Source organism: Heptranchias perlo, chromosome 17 (assembly GCF_035084215.1).
Source record: "Heptranchias perlo isolate sHepPer1 chromosome 17, sHepPer1.hap1, whole genome shotgun sequence".
In the NCBI taxonomy this organism is placed as follows: domain Eukaryota; kingdom Metazoa; phylum Chordata; class Chondrichthyes; order Hexanchiformes; family Hexanchidae; genus Heptranchias; species Heptranchias perlo.
In genome coordinates, this window is record NC_090341.1 from 48111982 (window position 1) to 48131629 (window position 19648).

General features: G+C 46.0%; 2 protein-coding genes across 2 annotated transcripts in view; one reads left to right on the forward strand and one right to left on the reverse strand.

The window, feature by feature from the left end:
• Positions 1-19648, forward strand: part of sumf1 (sulfatase modifying factor 1) — a 141010-nt gene that overhangs the window by 93323 nt on the left and 28039 nt on the right. Inside the window, exon 8 of the mRNA XM_067998948.1 lies at positions 17046-17105. Coding sequence (XP_067855049.1) covers positions 17046-17105 — 60 coding nt within the window. The remainder of the gene's footprint in view (positions 1-17045; positions 17106-19648) is intronic.
• Positions 658-19175, reverse strand: LOC137334284 (uncharacterized). The gene is made up of 3 exons (XM_067998951.1): positions 16139-19175; positions 9371-10454; positions 658-1789 (listed from the first exon to the last, which is right to left on the reverse strand). The coding sequence occupies exon 1, from the start codon at positions 18995-18997 to the stop codon at positions 17816-17818; it is 1182 nt and encodes a 393-aa protein (XP_067855052.1). The 5' UTR covers positions 18998-19175; the 3' UTR covers positions 658-1789; positions 9371-10454; positions 16139-17815.

Genomic DNA, 19648 nt, shown 5'->3' on the forward strand with positions numbered 1-19648 from the left:
TCTCTTCCTGCCAATTTTTTTTCTCCCCAGAAACCATTAACATCTTCCTGGGGTACAGTTCCATTGAGTTTTGGTTGCCTTCTAGTTCCTTGCTCAAGTGGCCGTTATTCCAACATGGTCTTTGACTGCCAGCATTGACAGACCCAAGCCTAATCAATCCCGTCTTCAATGGACTGTCCATACACATTTACTTCCAGCAAGGGTTGGGTACACTGGCTGTTTTTCTCTCCTGTAGCACAGGGACGCCCAGGCCGATTGCAACACAACTGTTGTCGCCCAGCTGAGGCCAAAGTTCAGCTACTCACTGGCTAAACTTGCTGAGCCTTTAGTGGGGGAGGGAGTTCAGTGAGAGATTACAGCATCACAAGAGCACCAAATAGGTTTAGATGAAGAAGGCCATCGTTACAGGTTCTGGCTACTTCCCAATATACATTTTTTTATCCTCTTTCCAAAAGTCCACATTTTCTGTGAACCAAAACTTGATCTTATGTGTCTTTATCTGGGATAACGTGCGATCAAGTGAACAAAGAGCCCTTGTGCCTTTGAACTATACACTGCAGATTGTATGGGATACTACTGATTCTCCAAATCAATCCAAAAAAAACACACTGATGCATCACATAGCTCAGGCTAAAAACTAATCAAGTTTATTGTGAGAAAGTAGAATTATACAGAAGCAAAAATAAATCAGCAGATGAAAATATTATTAAATTCTCATTGTACTTTTAAGACCACATTTTGATATAAGCACACCATTGGGCTCAAGGAGTTCTGATTCACCATAGTGACCTATATATGCAATGGAACTGTGTAAATTGAACTAAAGAACTAGCAAAGACTTGTCACATTTCTCTGCAGGTTCAGGCAGTTTCTGCCTACGCACTGTCAATCAAGATAGATTTCAAAGATATTAGGGCAGCCTCTCGGTTGCCAGAGTAAAGCAATTTACACAACTTCAAGTCAAAGCAAAACTGTAATGTTAATGCTAGCAGGACCCCCTGGTAAGGCAGCCATTGAGATATTGACTTGATCGTTTCCAAACAGACAGCAATCATTACATTGAAGTTGCTGACATGTCTGTATTTAACCTTTCAGGGGCGTGGAACAAGAGCAAATGCAATCGACTGCAAGTATAGGCAGCTGACAGCCTGATGGTCCATATTAATTATCTCTTCCACCTTGGTGGGATTTGCACTTGTTAGGTAATAAAAATAGCTCAGTCCTAAGTGCCCATATGCATTTAATGGGAATTTACAAATTAATGCTGGTGTTGATCTATAAAGTACCATAGCTTCACAACAGAGTTCAATAACTACTGGGTCAATCAAAAGTTTTCACACAGGTCTGAATTCCTGATGCAATTTAATGTTTTGACACATTGAGACAGAGCGGTGTGTGTTCATACACATACAGCAAACTCCTTTCAGCCAACAGTTGACACAAACCAGTTTAATTTTGACCTAGTTAAAATTTTGTTTAAAAGATACATTCGTATCTTATTATTTGAACCAAAGTCGATCTTGTTCAATCACTTTCTCTCATCCTTCTGGCATACCACTCCAACCTGCTTTCTATAACTAGCTGCTTTTTAAGTACCTCCGGTGTCCTGGCCCGAACCGTCTTTCCGTTCTAGCTCTTCATCATCCTTTGTGTAAAGAAATGCTTCCTGAGGACTATCCCGAGTTTGCTTGAGTCCATTGTCTGTTCGTATCACAAAATACATCAGTTGCCTGAGCTTTGTGCCAATTAACCATTCCAAGAAAGAATGCAGTCCTGGTCACAAGTAGTCCTATATTAAATAGCGATTCATTGTTAAAAATAACCAGGGAGCAATGTGAGTGGCTAGGTCATATTCTGCAAAGCCCAGGAAATACTTTGGACACACCTGCAACACCAGTACAAACTAGTCACTAACAACATGGCAGATTTTATAAATAAAACCAGAAATCTGCTGTGTTGTTCAATACTTCACACAACTGAAATTAGAAACTAATGAGTTGGAGGTGTTGGATAAGTTTGCGGTGACACTGGTGATTTGGATAAAGAATAACCAAAAGGTGTGTGAGAAAGAGAAGAACTTATCAGAATTCACCGAACATACAGTTTAAAAAATCTGCGCTAGTTGACATTACGAACATATAAAATTGACGGGCAGGCAATGTCCAGCAAGCTGGCCGCACACCATGATGGTCGGAACATCGTGACTTAAACACTTCTTCCCCCGTGCAGCCATGTAATTTCCTGGGAGTGGCAAAATAAAGAAAAACCCAGGGCCAATAAGGGAAAAAATACTTTGGAAAATTCCCCTCCAACCCCCTTAGGCAATCGAAACAAGTCCAGGAGACCACGTGGACCATGCATTATCTATAAAGACACTTACCTTCTATAAAATGCAATCTCTGTCCCGGTCAAGAGCCGGTCCAGCTCCCTGTTGAAGGCAGAGAGTCAGTACCCACCACACCAGCTGGCAATGTACTCCAGAGGTTCACAGTTGTCTGGGAAAAGAAGAACCGCCTAACATCCCGTCTATTCCTACTTTTCCATAGTTTAAACCCGTGTCTCCTAGTCCTCCCCAATCTGTTAAACTGGAATAATCTATCAAAGGAATGTTACCCAGCCCTTTAATTTTTTTATTGACCTCTATCAGGTCACCCCTAAGTCCACGCTGCTCTAAAGTAAATAGACCAAGTTCCTTGAGCCTATCTGAGTAGCTAAGATTCTTTAAGCTAGGAATCATTCTTGTAGCTCTTCTCTGGACCTTTTCCAAGGCCACTATATCACCCACCATGTGGGGGGACCAAAACTGGGCACAGTACTCTAGATGCGGTCTGACCGGTGACCTGTACAGTGTCAAAATGGTGTCCTTTGATTTATACTGAATGGTTCAATTAATACAACACCCAATACCTGTTAGCTTTACCTACAGTTTCTCTACATTGATCATGAACCATTGATCTATGCATGATAACACCTAAATATTTTTCTCTCTCAGCCTCTTTCAGTATTGTTCCTTGTAAATGTTACATGCATTCTGTGTTGGCCCTACCAACATGTATGACACTACATTTATCTAAATTAAACGCCATTTGCTGTTGTGTGGCCCGCTCCCCCAGCATATCTAAATCTTTTTTGATTTGATTGCACTGTTGTGATAGAACGATCTGGAGTGAACTAGTTTCTAACAGCGGGAAAATGATAAATACTATGCTTGGTTCAGATTTTCTGCATCCTGACAAACATTTCTGAAAGTGCTTCTGGGAATGCTGCAAGCATCCCACACTGCACTATATACCTGTGCAGATCGCTCTCCTTCCGACTACTACAGTATTAATGTTTCCGTCCTTGAAATCACACTAGTGAAGAAAGAGAACTAAAAGCCTGTGGCCTACACTGCAGCACTTCATCACGAGAAGTGAGAGAAGCATTAAAGAAGATAATGATGATCAACATACTAACAACACACGAGGCAAACACCTATTTCATCATGTGACCTAAATGGCACAATACACACACTAACATTGTCAACTTTACACAAAACTGATTGCAAAATCATGAGACAAACTGACAGGATATTATGCAAACAGCCAATGCCCCATGCCAAATAGTGCCAATGTCCCATGTACTAAACAACAACAACAACTTGCGTTTATATCGTGCCTTTAACGTAGCCGCTTCACAGGAGCGTATTAAGACAAAAATTGACACCGAGCCAAAGAAGGATATTAAGACAAGTGACTAAAAGCTTGGTCAACAAGCTAAGTTTTAAGGAGTGTCTTAAAGGAGCAGAGAGAGATGGAGAGGTTTAGGGAGAGAATTCCAGAGCTTAGGGCCTGGACGGCTGAAGGCAAGGCCACAAATGGTGGGGTGAAGGGAGTAAACAGAGCCATCATCATATGGGCCTAACATTGCCAATATTACTGGTGCCAAACACTGCTGATGCCACAGGTGCCAAACACTACCAACACCATGTGACAAATGCCGCTAACTATACATGACCATACCAACATCACCAGATAAACATCAACATCAATCAATATAAATGCGAAACATTGTCGTCATGTGGCACAACCACCATATGTCACAACCAGCACCAATGTCACATGAAACAATCACCGTCACCATATACAATCAAAATTCCAGCATTACAGAAGACAACCTCCTGCTAGTCAGTAATGAATAGGGAGAACTGGAATACTGAAGATTTGATGATTGTAACAAGTCAAGTACACCATGGATTGTGCCAAGTAATTTAAAAATCACTATCTCCTCCTCTTCCTCTCAGTCTTTGAATAAACTTCATCCCACTCTTAGAAAGTAAATCCCAAATGGCAATAATACTAAAAACTGACAGCCATTTTTACATTACCGTGTTTCTGTGAAGTGTTTAAACGATGCTTTCAAATAAACTATAAATGGAAAGTTTTATTGAGGATAGACCATGCTGAATGTCATGTTTAATTTTGAATAGTTATGAAATATTACTGAGGTAAGTTATTAAAACAAGACGTCTTCTCCAAACAGGTTTCCCCTCCAGCTCCAGCTACACATAGAGAACCTTCCTGAATGCAAAATTCTTTTGTTTGTTATTTAGAATAATAAATGCAGCTGGAAGTATAGCAAGCTGCTAATCCATTGAACACAATAAGACTGATATAATAACTGAAATTACAGCCATGCCTTGACAGATGTCCTGTTGCTAGGAGTCACAAGTACTCATGAAACAGGTGTCCAGTAAAGAAATAAAGTACTTGCATTTATATAGCTCTTCTCATGACCTCAGGATGTCTCAAAATGCTTTACAGCCAACTAAGTACTTTTGAGATGTAGTCACTGTTTTAATGTAGGAAATGCGGCAGCCTATTTGCACATAGCAAAGTCCCACAAAAAGCAGTGTGATAAATGACCAGATAATCTGTTTCAGTGATGTTGATTGAGGGATAAATATTGGCGAGAACACCAGGGAGAACTCCCCTGCTCTTCTTCAAAATAGTGCCATGGGATCTTTTACGTCCACCTCAGTTTAATGTCTCAGCCGAAAGATGGCATCTCCGACAGCGCAGCACTCCCTCAGTATTGTACTGGAGTGTCAGCCTAGATTTTTGTGCTCAAATCTCTGGAGTGGGAGTTGAACCCACGACCTTCTGACTCAGAAGTGAGTGTGCTACCACTGAGCTATGGTAAAGAAAAGGAGCACACTGGATGGCTCAGTGCAGGGATATCCAGCCTTTTGAAGCTGGAGGCCCAGTACATAGAATCATAGAAGTTTACAACATGGAAACAGGCCCTTCGGCCCAACATGTCCATGTCGCCCAGTTTATACCACTAAGCTAGTCCCAATTGCCTGCACTTGGCCCATATCCCTCTATACCCATCTTACCCATGTAACTGTCCAAATGCTTTTTAAAAGACAATATTGTACCCGCCTCTACTACTGCCTCTGGCAGCTCGTTCCAGACACTCACCACCCTTTGAGTGAAAAAATTGCCCCTCTGGACCCTTTTGTATCTCTCCCCTCTCACCTTAAATCTATGCCCCCTCGTTATAGACTCCCCTACCTTTGGGAAAAGATTTTGACTATCGACCTTATCTATGCCCCTCATTATTTTATAGACTTCTATAAGATCACCCCTTAACCTCCTACTCTCCAGGGAAAAAAGTCTCAGCCTATCCAACCTCTCCCTATAAGTCAAACCATCAAGTCCCGGTAGCATCCTAGTAAATCTTTTCTGCACTCTTTCTAGTTTAATAATATCCTTTCTATAATAGGGTGACCAGAACTGTACACAGTATTCCAAGTGTGGCCTTACTAATGTCTTGTACAACTTCAACAAGACATCCCAACTCCTGTATTCAATGTTCTGACCAATGAAACCAAGCATGCTGAATGCCTTCTTCACCACCCTATCCACCTGTGACTCCACTTTCAAGGAGCTATGAACCTGTACTCTTAGATCTCTTTGTTCTATAACTCTCCCCAACGTCCTACCATTAACGGAGTAGGTCCTGGCCCGATTGGCCAAAACGCATCACCTCACATTTATCTAAATTAAACTCCATCTGCCATTCATCGGCCCACTGGCCCAATTTATCAAGATCCCGTTGCAATCCTAGATAACCTTCTTCACTGTCCACAATGCCACCAATCTTGGTGTCATCTGCAAACTTACTAACCATGCCTCCTAAATTCTCATCCAAATCATTAATATAAATAACAAATAACAGAGGACCCAGCACCGATCCCTGAGGCACACCGCTGGTCACAGGCCTCCAGTTTGAAAAACAACCCTCTACAACCACCCTCTGTCTTCTGCCGTCAATCCAATTTTGTATCCAATTGGCTACCTCACCTTGGATCCCGTGAGATCTAACCTTATGTAACAACCTACCATGCGGTGCCTTGTCAAAGGCTTTGCTAAAGTCCATGTAGACCACGTCTACTGCACAGCCCTCATCTATCTTCTTGGTTACCCCTTCAAAAAACTCAATCAAATTTGTGAGACATGATTTTCCTCTCACAAAACCATGCTGACTGTTCCTAATCAGTCCCTGCCTCTCCAAATGCCCGTAGATCCTGTCTCTCAGAATACCCTCTAACAACTTACCCACTACAGATGTCAGGCTCACCGGTCTGTAGTTCCCAGGCTTTTCCCTGCCGCCCTTCTTAAACAAAGGCACAACATTTGCTACCCTCCAATCTTCAGGCACCTCACCTGTAGCTGTCGATGATTCAAATATCTCTGCTAGGACACCCGCAATTTCCTCCCTAACCTCCCATAACGTCCTGGGATACATTTCATCAGGTCCCGGAGATTTATCTACCTTGATGCACGTTAAGACTTCCAGCACCTCCCTCTCTGTAATATGTACACTCCTCAAGACATCACTATTTATTTCCCCAAGTTCCCTAACATCCATGCCTTTCTCAACCGTAAATACCGATGCGAAATATTCATTTAGGATCTCACCCATCTCTAGTGGTTCCACACATAGATGACCTTGTTGATCCTTAAGTGGCCCTACTCTCTCCCTAGTTACTCTTTTGCCCTTTATATATTTGGAGAAGCTCTTTGAATTCACCTTTGCCTTATCTGCCAAAGCAATCTCATATCCCCTTTTTGCCCTCCTGATTTCTCTCTTAACTCTACTCCGACAATCTCTATACTCTTCAAGGGATCCACTTGATCCCAGCTGCCTATGCATGTCATATGCCTCCTTCTTCTTTCTGACTAGGGCCTCAATCTCCCGAGTCATCCAAGGTTCCCACTTCTACCAGCCTTGCCCTTCACTTTATAAGGAATGTGCTTACCCTGAACCCTGGTTAACACACTTTTGAAAGCCTCCCACTTACCAGACGTCCCTTTGCCTGCCAACAGACTCTCCCAATCAACTTCTGAAAGTTCCTGTCTAATACCATCAAAATTGGCCTTTCCCCAATTTAGAATTTTAACTTCTGGGCCAGACCTATCATTCTCCATAGCTATCCTAAAACTAATGGAATTATGATCACTGGTCCCAAAGTGATCCCTCACTAACACTTCTGTCACCTGCCCTTCCTTATTTCCCAAGAGGAGGTCAAGTTTTGCCCCCTCTCTAGTCGGGCCATCCACATACTGAATGAGAAATTCCTCCTGAATACACTCCACAAATTTCTCTCCATCCAAGCCCCAAATGCTATGGCTGTCCCAGTCAATGTTGGGAAAGTTAAAGTCCCCTACTATTACCACCCTATTTTTCTTGCAGCTGTCTGTAATCTCCTTATATATTTGCTCCTCAATTTCCCGTTGACTATTTGGGGGTCTGTAGTACAATCCTATCAACGTGATCTCTCCCTTCTTATTTTTCAGTTCTACCCATATAGACTCCGTGGGCGAACCCTCGGATATATCCTCTCTCACTACTGCCGTGATGTTCTCCCTAATCAAGAACGCAACTCCCCATCCTCTCTTACCTCCTGCTCTATCTTTCCTATAGCATCTGTACCCTGGAACATTGAGCTGCCAGTCCTGCCCCTCCCTTAGCCATGTTTCAGTAATAGCTATAACATCCCAGTCCCATGTGCCCATCCCTGCCCTGAGTTCATCTACCTTGCCCATCAGACTTCTTGCATTGAAATAAATGCAGTTTAATCTAGACTTCCCTTGGTCTTTGCCCTGCTTTCTCAGACCATCTGTCCGGTCATGTTTTGTACACTCTCCCTTACTGCCTTTTGTTTCTGTCACCACTTTACTTCCCACTGACTTCCTGCATCAGTTCCCATCCCCCTGCCACTTTAGTTTAAACCCTCCCCAACAGCACTAGCAAACACTCCCCCTAGGACATTGGTTCCAGTCCTGCCCAGATGCAGACCGTCCAATTTGTACTGGTCCCACCTCCCCCAGAACCGGTTCCAATGCCCCAGGAATTTGAATCCCTCCCTCTTGCACCATCTCTCAAGCCACGTATTCATCCTAGCTATCCTGTCATTCCTACTCTGACTAGCCCGTGGCACTGGTAGCAATCCTGAGATTACTACCTTTGAGGTCCTACTTTTTAGTTTAACTCCTAACTCCCTAAATTCAGCTTGTCGGACCTCATCCCGTTTTTTACCTATATCGTTGGTACCTATATGCACCACGACAACTGGCTGTTCACCCTCCCCCTCCAGAATGTTCTGCAGCCTGACTCTTGCACCAGGGAGGCAACATACCATCCTGGAGTCTCGGTTGCGTCCGCAGAAACGCCTGTCTATTCCCCTTACAATGGAGTCCCCTATCACTATAGCTCTGCCACTCTTTTTCCTGCCCTCCTGTGCAGCAGAGCCAGCCACGGTGCCATGAACCTGGCCGCTGCCACCTTCCCCTGGTGAGCCATCACCCCAACAGTATCCAAAACGGTATACCTGTTTGAGAGGGGGATGGCCACAGGGGACCCCTGCACTACCTGCCTGCACCTCTTACTCTGCCTGGTGGTCACCCATTCACTTCCTGCCTGTACTCCCTTTACCTGTGGTGTGACCAACTCGCTAAACGTGCTATCCACGAGTTTCTCTGCATCGCGGATGCTCCACAGTGAATCCACCCGCAGCTCCAGCTCCGAGATACGATCGGTCAGTAGCTGCAGGTGGACACACTTCCTGCACACATGGTCGGCAGGGACACTGGTAGTGTCCATGACTTCCCACATCTTGCAGGAGGGGCATATCACGGGTGCAAGGTCTGCTGCCATGACTTGCCTTAGCTTAGTTACCCCTTTTAAATTACGTTGAAATTAGAAAATGTTAACTATACTAGGGACCTAGGTACACTAAAAAACAAAACACTACCTGCTATAAAACCTGCAGACCTTCCCTTTCTTATTACTTTACTTACAGTAAAATGGTAGAAATACTCACCTGAACCTTCTCACCAATCAGCTGCCTCCCCTGTGCCGCGTCACTTTCTGACTGGTGACGTCACCCCGAACTCTGCCGCTGGTCTCAGAGCAAGCCTCGGGTCGCTGCTCTTTATATTCCCGCTCTCCGGTCTCTCGCCTCTGGTTCGGCCCAGGTCCGCCGCCGCTCTGGTCTCGGGCCTCGGGTCGCTGCTCTTTATATCCCCGCTCTCCGGTCTCTCACCTCTGGTTCCGCCCAGGTCCGCCGCCGCTCAGGTCTCGGGCCTCGGGTCGCTGCTCTTTATATCCCCGCTCTCCGGTCTCTCGCCTCTGGTTCCGCCCAGGTCCGCCGCCGCTCAGGTCTCAGGCCTCGGGTCGCTGCTCTTTATATCCCCGCTCTCCGGTCTCTCGCCTCTGGTTCCGCCCAGGTCCGCCGCCGCTCAGGTCTCGGGCCTCGGGTCGCTGCTCTTTATATCCCCGCTCTCCGGTCTCTCGCCTCTGGTTCCGCCCAGGTCCGCCGCCGCTCAGGTCTCGGGCCTCAGGTCGCTGCTCTTTATATCCCCGCTCTCCGGTCTCTCACCTCTGGTTCCGCCCAGGTCCGCCGCCGCTCAGGTCTCGGGACTCGGGTCGCTGCTCTTTATATCCCCGCTCTCCGGTCTCTCGCCTCTGGTTCCGCCCAGGTCCGCCGCCGCTCAGGTCTCGGGCCTCGGGTCGCTGCTCTTTATATCCCCGCTCTCCGGTCTCTCACCTCTGGTTCCGCCCAGGTCCGCCGCCGCTCAGGTCTCGGGCCTCGGGTCGCTGCTCTTTATATCCCCGCTCTCCGGTCTCTCGCCTCTGGTTCCGCCCAGGTCCGCCGCCGCTCAGGTCTCGGGCCTCGGGTCGCTGCTCTTTATATCCCCGCTCTCCGGTCTCTCACCTCTGGTTCCGCCCAGGCCCGCCGCCGCTCAGGTCTCGGGCCTCGGGTCGCTGCTCTTTATATCCCCGCTCTCCGCTCTCTCGCCTCTGGTTCCGCCCAGGTCCGCCGCTGCTCAGGTCTCGGGCCTCGGGTCGCTGCTCTTTATATCCCCGCTCTCCGGTCTCTCGCCTCTGGTTCCGCCCAGGTCCGCCTGTGTCAAAACCAGCAATTGGGCCACACATAAGATAATGCAGTAATGTGAGTTCCCATACACAAATAAAAGTGAGACACCGCCCCCCCCCCCCACCCATATACAAAAAAGCAGGACCTCATACACGTAAAGCAAGACCTTCCCAAAGTGGGACTCCCCATATATACAAGTAGCAAGACTCCATACATAAAATTGAAGACCTCCGTATTCAAAAAGCAAGTGCCCCCCACCCCCCACCCCAATGCACACAATAAATGAGGTTCCAAAAAATGAGACTACCTACCACACACAAAAAAAGCAAGATGCCCCCCGCCCATACGATAACGTGAGACCGCCATATACATAAAAGCCTGACCCCCACTTCCCTTCGTACACAAAATGCAGGTGCCCATACACAAAAGAAAGCATGTTGCCCCTTGCAGGATAAAGCAAGCCCCCCTCCCAATCCACAAAACTAAAGACCCCTCCATCCTCCTCTCTCCCTTTTCTCCACAGAACCTTCATCCTCTTCTCCTTACGCTCCCTTCTCTCCTTTCCTTCTCTGCTGAATCCTGAAAACACGTAAGCTTCAACTCTTCAAAACTCTTGAGCTTAGAGGACTGCTTCCTGATTATTCGAAATCCATCACTCAGAGAGCGATCTTTTCCATCTCTGCAGGCCCAGCAGTTTTAAAGAGCTGCCAAAGTCGGCTTTTCACACAGAATGGACAACGGCTTTGCGGACCAGATCAAAGGGGCTCCTGGGCCACAGTGATTTAGTGCAGCTCAGATCTAACAATGAACTCAGCTCACTCTAAGTTATTCACTTGGGAATATGTGGGATGCCCACCACACCTCATGCAGGCTCAGAAAATGGAAAGTTTCACAATGCTAGACCTTTGAAAATGATTCACAAAAGCACAAAAGAAAGCAGACAGCATTATCAAACTGTACAATACTTATATAAAAGGGTTGAAAATGGTCCACGGGTGGGCGGGGTGGTGTTCAGAATGTTCATTTCCACTTCTGAGAATAGAACAGTCTCTTTGGATGAACACATGAGCCTCTAGTAAACAATAGAGTAAAATTTACAATGCCCACCAGTGTGGTATTGCCCGCAACCATCACATAACGGGTAATTACTGGCACATTGGTAGCAGTTTCCCATCTCTTCATTTCAGCGTGCAATTTTCTGATATGCGCTGGCTCACTGGTGGCATGCAATCTTGCCGAATTTATGAATTTATCCTAGTATGAGGTCTTGCCAAATTTACTGTAGTATGGGGTCTTACCGATTTTACCCGTGTATGAGGTCTTGCTGAATTTACCTGAGTATGAGGTCTTGCCGAATTTACCCGAGTATGGGGTCTTGCCGAATTTACCCGAGTATGGGGTCTTGCCGAATTTACCCGAGTATGGGGTCTTGCCGAATTTACCCGAGTATGGGGTCTTGCCTTATTTACCCGAGTATGAGGTCTTGCCTTATTTACCCTTGTATGAGGTCTTGCCTTATTTACCCTTGTATGGGGTCTTGCCTTATTTACCCTTGTATGAGGTCTTGCCTTATTTACCCTTGTATGGGGTCTTGCCTTATTTACCCTTGTATGAGGTCTTGCCTTATTTACCCTTGTATGGGGTCTTGCTTTATTTACCCGAGTATGAGGTCTTGCCTTATTTACCCGAGTATGAGGTCTTGCCTTAATTACCCGAGTATGGGGTCGTGCCTTATTTACCCTTGTATGGGGTCTTGCCTTATTTACCCTTGTATGGGGTCTTGCCTTATTTACCCTTGTATGAGGTCTTGCCGAATTTACCCTTGTATGGGGTCTTGCCGAATTTACCCTTGTATGGGGTCTTGCCGAATTTACCCGAGTATGGGGTCTTGCCGAATTTACACTAGTTTGGGGTCTTGCCGAATTTACTCGAATATGGGGTCATACCGAATTTACCAGAGTATGGGGTCTTGCCGAATTTACCCGAGAATGGGGCCTTGCCAAGTTTACCCTAGTATGGGGTCTTGAACTGCATCTTTTGAGATGAGATGTTTTATCTGAACTACATAAGCTTCAAGTAGTGCATCAACACCGGAACTAAACCTAGCAACTGGAACTGACCCCCTTTGAAGTTAAAGCCATTTCTTTGAAGAAGTCAAGCAAACAAGTCTTCAGGGGGTAACACTTAACTTTGGCGGCTCGCAAAACGAGCTGTAGCGGTTCAGGCTGTTTTCTGTTTCTTTTTGCCTCTCCCAGGAGATTGCGTGGCTGTAGGGTAGGAAGTGTCTAGTCATGATGCTCCAGGCATCATGAGTGTGGGCCAGGCTTGTTGGACCAGCTGGTCCTTTTCTGCCAGTCATTGTTGTATGTTCATATGTTAGACACCCCGCCCGGTTTCCCTTTCCATTAATCACACTGCCGCCTAACAAAGGGAATTTTTTATTTGCTAATTAGTGATCAGCAACTCTGCCTGGTTCTCACAGATGGAATATTTCCAGTCCACCATTTTGTACTTATAGAAGGAGCGGCGCCATTTTAAACCCAGCTACTTAAACTATACAAAGCCAAAGAGAGAAATGCAGACATCCCAATTGTACATGTATGAAAATGCTAATGCAAATTCTGCCATTTTTTATTTAGTTGTTCAGAGTTGGACACTTCTACCTGTTTGGAGTCTATCAGACTCTTAGAAACATGGGAACATTAGGAACAGGGGTAGGCCATTCAGCCCCTTGAGCCTGCTCTGCCATTCAGTTAGATCATGGCTGATCTGTACCTCAACTCCATTTACCTGCCTTTTCTCCATCTCCCTTGATAGCCTTACCTAAAGAAAATCCACTCATCTTAATCTTGAAAATGTCATTAACCCAGCATTCACAGCCTTTTGGGGAAGAGAATTCCAGATTGCTACTATCCTTTGTGTGAAAAAGCGCTTCTTGATTTTGCTGCTGACTGGCCTAGCTCTAATTTTAATATTACATCCCTCGTTCTTGATTCCCCCATCAGAGGAAATAGTTTCTCTGTGTCTACCCTATCAAATCCTTTTAATATTTTAAACACCTCGATCGGATCACCCCCCAATCTCCTAAACTCAAGGGAATACAAGCCAAGTTTATGCAACCTGTCCTCATTATTGAACCCTCTAAGCCCCTAGCATCTTGTAATCTTACAGCTTTCCAGATACTACATGTAATGCTATAATTAATGGGAAAACTAATACTTTCATTTTACCATTTAAATTATTGCACTGTCACTGCACCACTGTTTTGGGAGGCTCTGATTCTGCATGAGTATTCACCCTCCCCTCTTTAAATGCTGGAGATTGGCAGTGTTATGTTTCATAAGCCATTGGCTGCCAGTCCTGCAAAGGCTCAATTTTAAAATTCTCACCATTATTTTCAAATCCGTCCATGGCCTCGCCCTCCCTATCTCTGTAACCTCTTCCAGCTTTTGGTCACCTGTTCTAATATCTCCTTATGTCCGGTGTCAAATTGTGTTTGATAACGCCCCGGTGAAGCGCCTTGAATCGTTTTACTACGTCACAGTGCTATATAAATGCAAGTTGTTGTTGCTGGTAATCACTAGGACTGACATGTGCTTGTTGGTGAACTATCAGTTGTCTGCTGCTTTCTCTTGCTTTAAGTAAGGGTTTGGGGACTGCTGTCAATATATGTGGAACAGAGCCAATGATGCCAGTTGCAGAACAAGCTATCAGTGACTATCTGAGGATGTGTCTGTCAAGTTCCAAAAGTTGAGCTGGTTAATGCAGAGTCTTTCAATATAATGTGCCCCCTTCCCCCAATCTAGATATTGTAAAAAGAAAACTTGTTGCTTGGTGGGAGTTCATTTCATTTCGATCTTTTTCGCATCCCCGCAGACACCCACCTTCTTGGTTCATAGGAACAGGAGTAGGCCATTCAGTCCCTCAAGCCTGTTCTGCCATTCAGTTAGATCATGGCTGATCTGTATCTTAACTCCATCAAACCGCCTTGATTCCGTAACTCTCAATACCCTTGCCTATCAAAAATCTATCTGGTTCTCTGCTTCCAGGTGGGACACTGCAGTGCCAGCATCACAGGCCAGGCCTTGAGTGAGCAGTTCTGATGGAAACCCTGCTGCTTGGCAACCGAGCTGGCCGTGCTGCCAATCGGGAGGTGACCGAGCCAGAAACGTTCAAAAGCAGGTGGGAGGTGGATTAGGGTGGTGCGCTGGTGTGGTGTTGAGATTTGCCACCTGATCAGCAGCCAGGGAAAGGCCCAGATGCCGATCACAGTAAGTTCAAGTGGTGTCACTCACCGATAAACCTCGTCACTCACATCAGTGGAATGCCTCCAGCTCAAAGGAGAGGTCTGAAGTGACAGATCACCACAAGAGGGGAAAAATTAAAGATTAAAACAAACAAAAAGAAGCCTCTTCATGGGGAGACCCTTCTTAATGATTTTTATCACAATACTTAGATTGAGGTGCTGCACTTTATATTAAAAGTCCCTTCCTGCAGTCACGTCTCTTTTGAAGTAATGCTTCATACAGAGAATTTAAATCCTCCACAATTCATTAGATTCCAAATCGAACTGGGCTTTAAAAACTGGTAATAAGCTCATAAATTTGCATAGAACAGCATATAATTTACACAAATCAAATTAACAAAGGAAGGGTAGTCAGTGAATAAGATTTCAAAGAATAATTAACGTAACAGCTGTTTGGGTAACCTACTGTATTCTAAACTACAGTATATTGACATTGATACTGGTTCCTAGATCCTTGGAATAATCAGTCTCTGTCTTCTCTGGTACAGCTTCACATTATGGACTCTTCCTTCCCACATTTCCTTTAGTTGGAAGTGCAAATACAGGACAGCCTGAGATTTCTGTACCTCCAAGGCTGCTCCATCATCACCAGCCATGGAGGATCATGATGGGAGGAGTGGGGGAGGTGCGCAGTGTTCAACATTCAAAGTTTTCACCCATTGAGAGTAAAATAGTGTAGAGAAACCATTTAAACTTAAATTAAGTCAACCATACCATCTCACTGAAGCATCTACAGCACAGGCATTGTGGGAACTTGCTACTTCCATTGTCACGACTGACCTTGCAGTTTCAACAACTTATAATTAGCTAAATAATTTCTTCGGTGGTGAAGAAATGTCTAGGCACGTTGATGATTGATGATGTTATTCTGAAACTTTGCAATACTGAGAACTGAGACAATACCAGAACACTCATACATAGCTTCGGAACCTCTTGATGTGTTGTGGACATCATTAGTTTATGCTGCACATTTGGAGCCTGACCAAAGTCTTTTGTATTAGCTGCAGTTAATAAGTCCAGGGAGTGCTGTTGTGTGCGGTCTGTGCTATGAGTGAGGTGACAGTAATGATATTGCAGGACATACCCCCAGGGACTAAACATTCTAATTTTGTACAGTATTAAACACAGTTCCTGATTGGCGGCATTGCCAGATCTAGTTTCCCTCATTATTATTGCACATATATATTTTCACTTGCCCTGCATTTGCCAGCAGTAGTTTCCTTTGTAAACAATGCAGATTGGAACTTCCATTGCAACAAGTACGCTACAGAACAAACTGTCTGGCTGTGTTTTAAGGTGTTTCAGGGACCTCAGAAAGACTAATTAGCATCTGCAGCACTGAATAAATCGACACTTGGCAAAATGAAGTTTTAAATACGGTTGAAATAAATTGTAGCACAACTTACATTGACAATGTTGATTTGGATTAAAGTAAGGGACATTAGACACCGTGGGTTCAGGAAAAAGCAACAGAAGTAACTGAACGGTTGAACTTTCCAGTGAGCCATCTCGTTCCATCTTCACACTCACAGTCATTAGTTTGTATTCCAAAGAGCTTGTCACACATGCTGCCATGTGCCTTCAAAAGTACGAGATAACTACAAAGAAAAAGCTTTGAAGAAACAGTATGGCAGCAGCAGTGAGCTGAGTGCTGACTTGTTTTCTTCTTTTCCTATGGGCCCACTGCTGTTCCAGGTGCCACTGCTGTTCCACATCACACTGCTGTTCCGCATCCCTTTGCTGTTCTAGACCCCACCATTGTTCCAGGTCCCACTGTTGTTCCACATCCCACTGCTGTTCCACATCCCACTGCTGTTCCACATCCCACTGCTGTTCTAGACCCCACCGTTGTTCCAGGTCCCACCGTTGTTCCACATCCCACTGTTGTTCCACATCCCACTGTTGTTCCACATCCCACTGCTGTTCCACATCCCACTGTTGTTCCACATCCCACTGCTGTTCCACATCCCACTGCTGTTCCAGATCCCACTGCTGTTCCAGATCCCACTGCTGTTCCAGATCCCACTGCTGTTCCAGATCCCACTGCTGTTCTAGATCCCACTGCTGTTCCATGTCCCACTGCTGTTCCATGTCCCACTGCTGTTCCAGATCCCACCGTTGTTCCAGATCCCACCGTTGTTCCAGATCCCACCGCTGTTCCAGATCCCACCGCTGTTCTAGATCCCACCGCTGTTCTAGAAACCACTGCTGTTCTAGGTCCCACTGTTGTTGCATGTCCCACTGCTGTTCCAGATCCCACTGCTGTTCCAGTGTAGGTATGCTGACCTCTGTCATTCAATTTCCCTCCTGCAGACGGGACCTCCCTCAGGAACAGACAAGGTGAAGAAGGGCGGATCCTACATGTGCCACAAGGTAACTTTTGAACCTTTTTAAATGACAAACAGCGTGACCTGTAAAACACGATTGAGTAAGAAACAGAGGCCAGTTCCAAATCTGACACACACACAAAAAAAAGAAAATTTTAAAAATGCACAGCAGGTCAGATAGCATCTAGAAGTGAAAGATAGGTTAATGTTTCAGGTGTGACGCTTCATTGGAAGTGACCTGGTGAGGCTGGTGAAACTCCTTTACAGGACTGGCCAAAATAAAGAGAGGAGGGGAGAAAATAGGGCACAGCTTTAAAATACAGAAAGGCTAACTACTTTTAATAGTTGCAAACAGATTCTAAATACAGGAAAGATGTGTAAACTACCAGACACTGTGCAGTCAGACATATGCAAGGAATCTTACAACACCAGGTTATAGTCCAACTGTTTTATTTGAAAATGACAAGCTTTCGGAGGCTTTCTCCTTCGTCAGGTGAGTGTGGGATTCGGATTCCATGGAAGGTTACCGCATTTATAGTCAGAGAACAATACCTGGTGATTACAGATAATCTTTCCAACTGCCCGTTGTCAAGGCAATCAAAGTGTTCAGACAGAGAGATGTTACCTACAGGACCACCGAATACACAATCGGCCAGAACAAAAGACACAGAGAGAGAGAGAAACATCCGAAAGGAAGAGAAAGACAGAGAATGACCCGTTGTATTAAAAACAGATCACTTTTTTTCGCTGGTGGGGTTACATGTAGCGTGACATGAACCCAAGATCCCGGTTGAGGCCGTCCTCATGGGTGCGGAACTTGGCTATCAATTTCTGCTCGACGATTTTGCGTTGTGTGTCTCGAAGGCCGCCTTGGAGAACGCTTACCCGAAGATCGGTGGCTGAATGTCCTTGACTGCTGAAGTGTTCCCCTACTGGGAGGGAACCCTCCTGTCTGGCAATTGTTGCGCGGTGTCCGTTCATCCGTTGTCGCAGTGTCTGCATGGTCTCGCCAATGTACCATGCTCCGGGGCATCCTTTCCTGCAACGTATGAGGTAGACAACGTTGGCCGAGTCACAGGAGTATGAACCATGCACCTGGTGGGTGGTGTCCTCTCGTGTGATGGTGGTATCTGTGTCGATGATCTGGCATGTCTTGCAGAGGTTACCGTGGCAGGGTTGTGTGGTGTCGTGGACGCTGTTCTCCTGAAAGCTGGGTAATTTGCTGCGAACGATGGTCTGTTTGAGGTTGGGTGGCTGTTTGAAGGCGAGTAGTGGAGGTGTGGGGATGGCCTTAGCGAGGTGTTCGTTGTCATCGATGACATGTTGAAGGCTGCGGAGAACATGGCGTAGTTTCTCCGCTCCGGGGAAGTACTGGACGACAAAGGGTACTCTGTTGGTTGCGTCCCGTGTTAGTCTTCTGAGGAGGTCTATGCGATTTTTCGCTGCGGTCCGTTGGAACTGTCGATCAACGAGTCGAGCGTCATATCCCGTTCTTACGAGGGCGTCTTTCAGCGTTTGTAGGTGTCCATCGCGTTCCTCCTCGTCTGAGCAGATCCTGTGTATTCGCAGGGCCTGTCCATAGGGGATGGCCACTTTGACATGGTTAGGGTGGGAGTTGGAAAAGTGGAGCATCGTGATGTTGTCCATGGGCTTGAGGTAGAGTGAGGTGCTGAGGTGCCCGTCTTTGATGGAGATTCGTGTGTCCAAGAAAGAAACCGATTCTGAGGAGTCGTCCATGGTGAGCTTGATGGTGGGATGGAACTTGTTGATGTTATCGTGTAGTCTCTTCAGTGATTCTTCGCCATGGATCCATAGGAAGAAAATGTCGTCGATGTATCTGGTGTATAGTGTTGGTTGGAGGTCCTGTGCAGTGAAGAAGTCCGGCTCGAACTTGTGCATGAAAATGTTGGCGTATTGGGGTGCGAATTTGGTCCCCATGGCTGTTCCGTGTGTTTGGGTAAAGAACTGGTTGTCGAAGGTGAAGACATTGTGATCCAGGATGAAGCGGATGAGTTGTAGGATGGCGTCTGGGGATTGGCTGTTGTTGGTGTTGAGTATTGATGCTGTTGCAGCGATGCCGTCATCGTGGGGGATACTGGTGTAGAGTGCCGAGACGTCCATCGTGGTGAGAAGTGTTCCTGGTTCAACTGGTCCGTGGGTGCTGAGTTTTTGTAGGAAGTCTGTAGTGTCGCGACAGAAGCTGGGGGTTCCCTGTACGATGGGTTTCAGGATGCCCTCGATGTATCCAGAGAGGTTCTCACACAGGGTTCCGTTGCCTGATACGATAGGACGTCCGGGTGTGTTGGCTTTGTGTATCTTAGGGAGGCAGTAGAAGTCTCCCACGCGGGGAGTACGTGGGATGAGAGCGCGTAGGATGCTTTGAAGGTCTGGATCGAAGGTCTTGATCAGTTTGTTGAGCTGGTGGGTGTGTTCCTTGGTCGGATCTGCGGGTAACCGTCTAGTGTTCCTGGTTGTCCAGTTGTCGGTATGCTTCTTTGCAATACTCCGTTCTGTTCTGTATGACGATGGCTCCTCCTTTGTCCACTGGTTTAATGACGATGTTGCGGTTGGTCTTGAGAGCGTCGATGG

Bases quoted from the DNA above. Each gene is read 5' to 3' on its own strand.
- LOC137334284 (XM_067998951.1), bottom strand. From the start codon at position 18,997: ATGGGGACCAAATTCGCACCCCAATACGCCAACATTTTCATGCACAAG.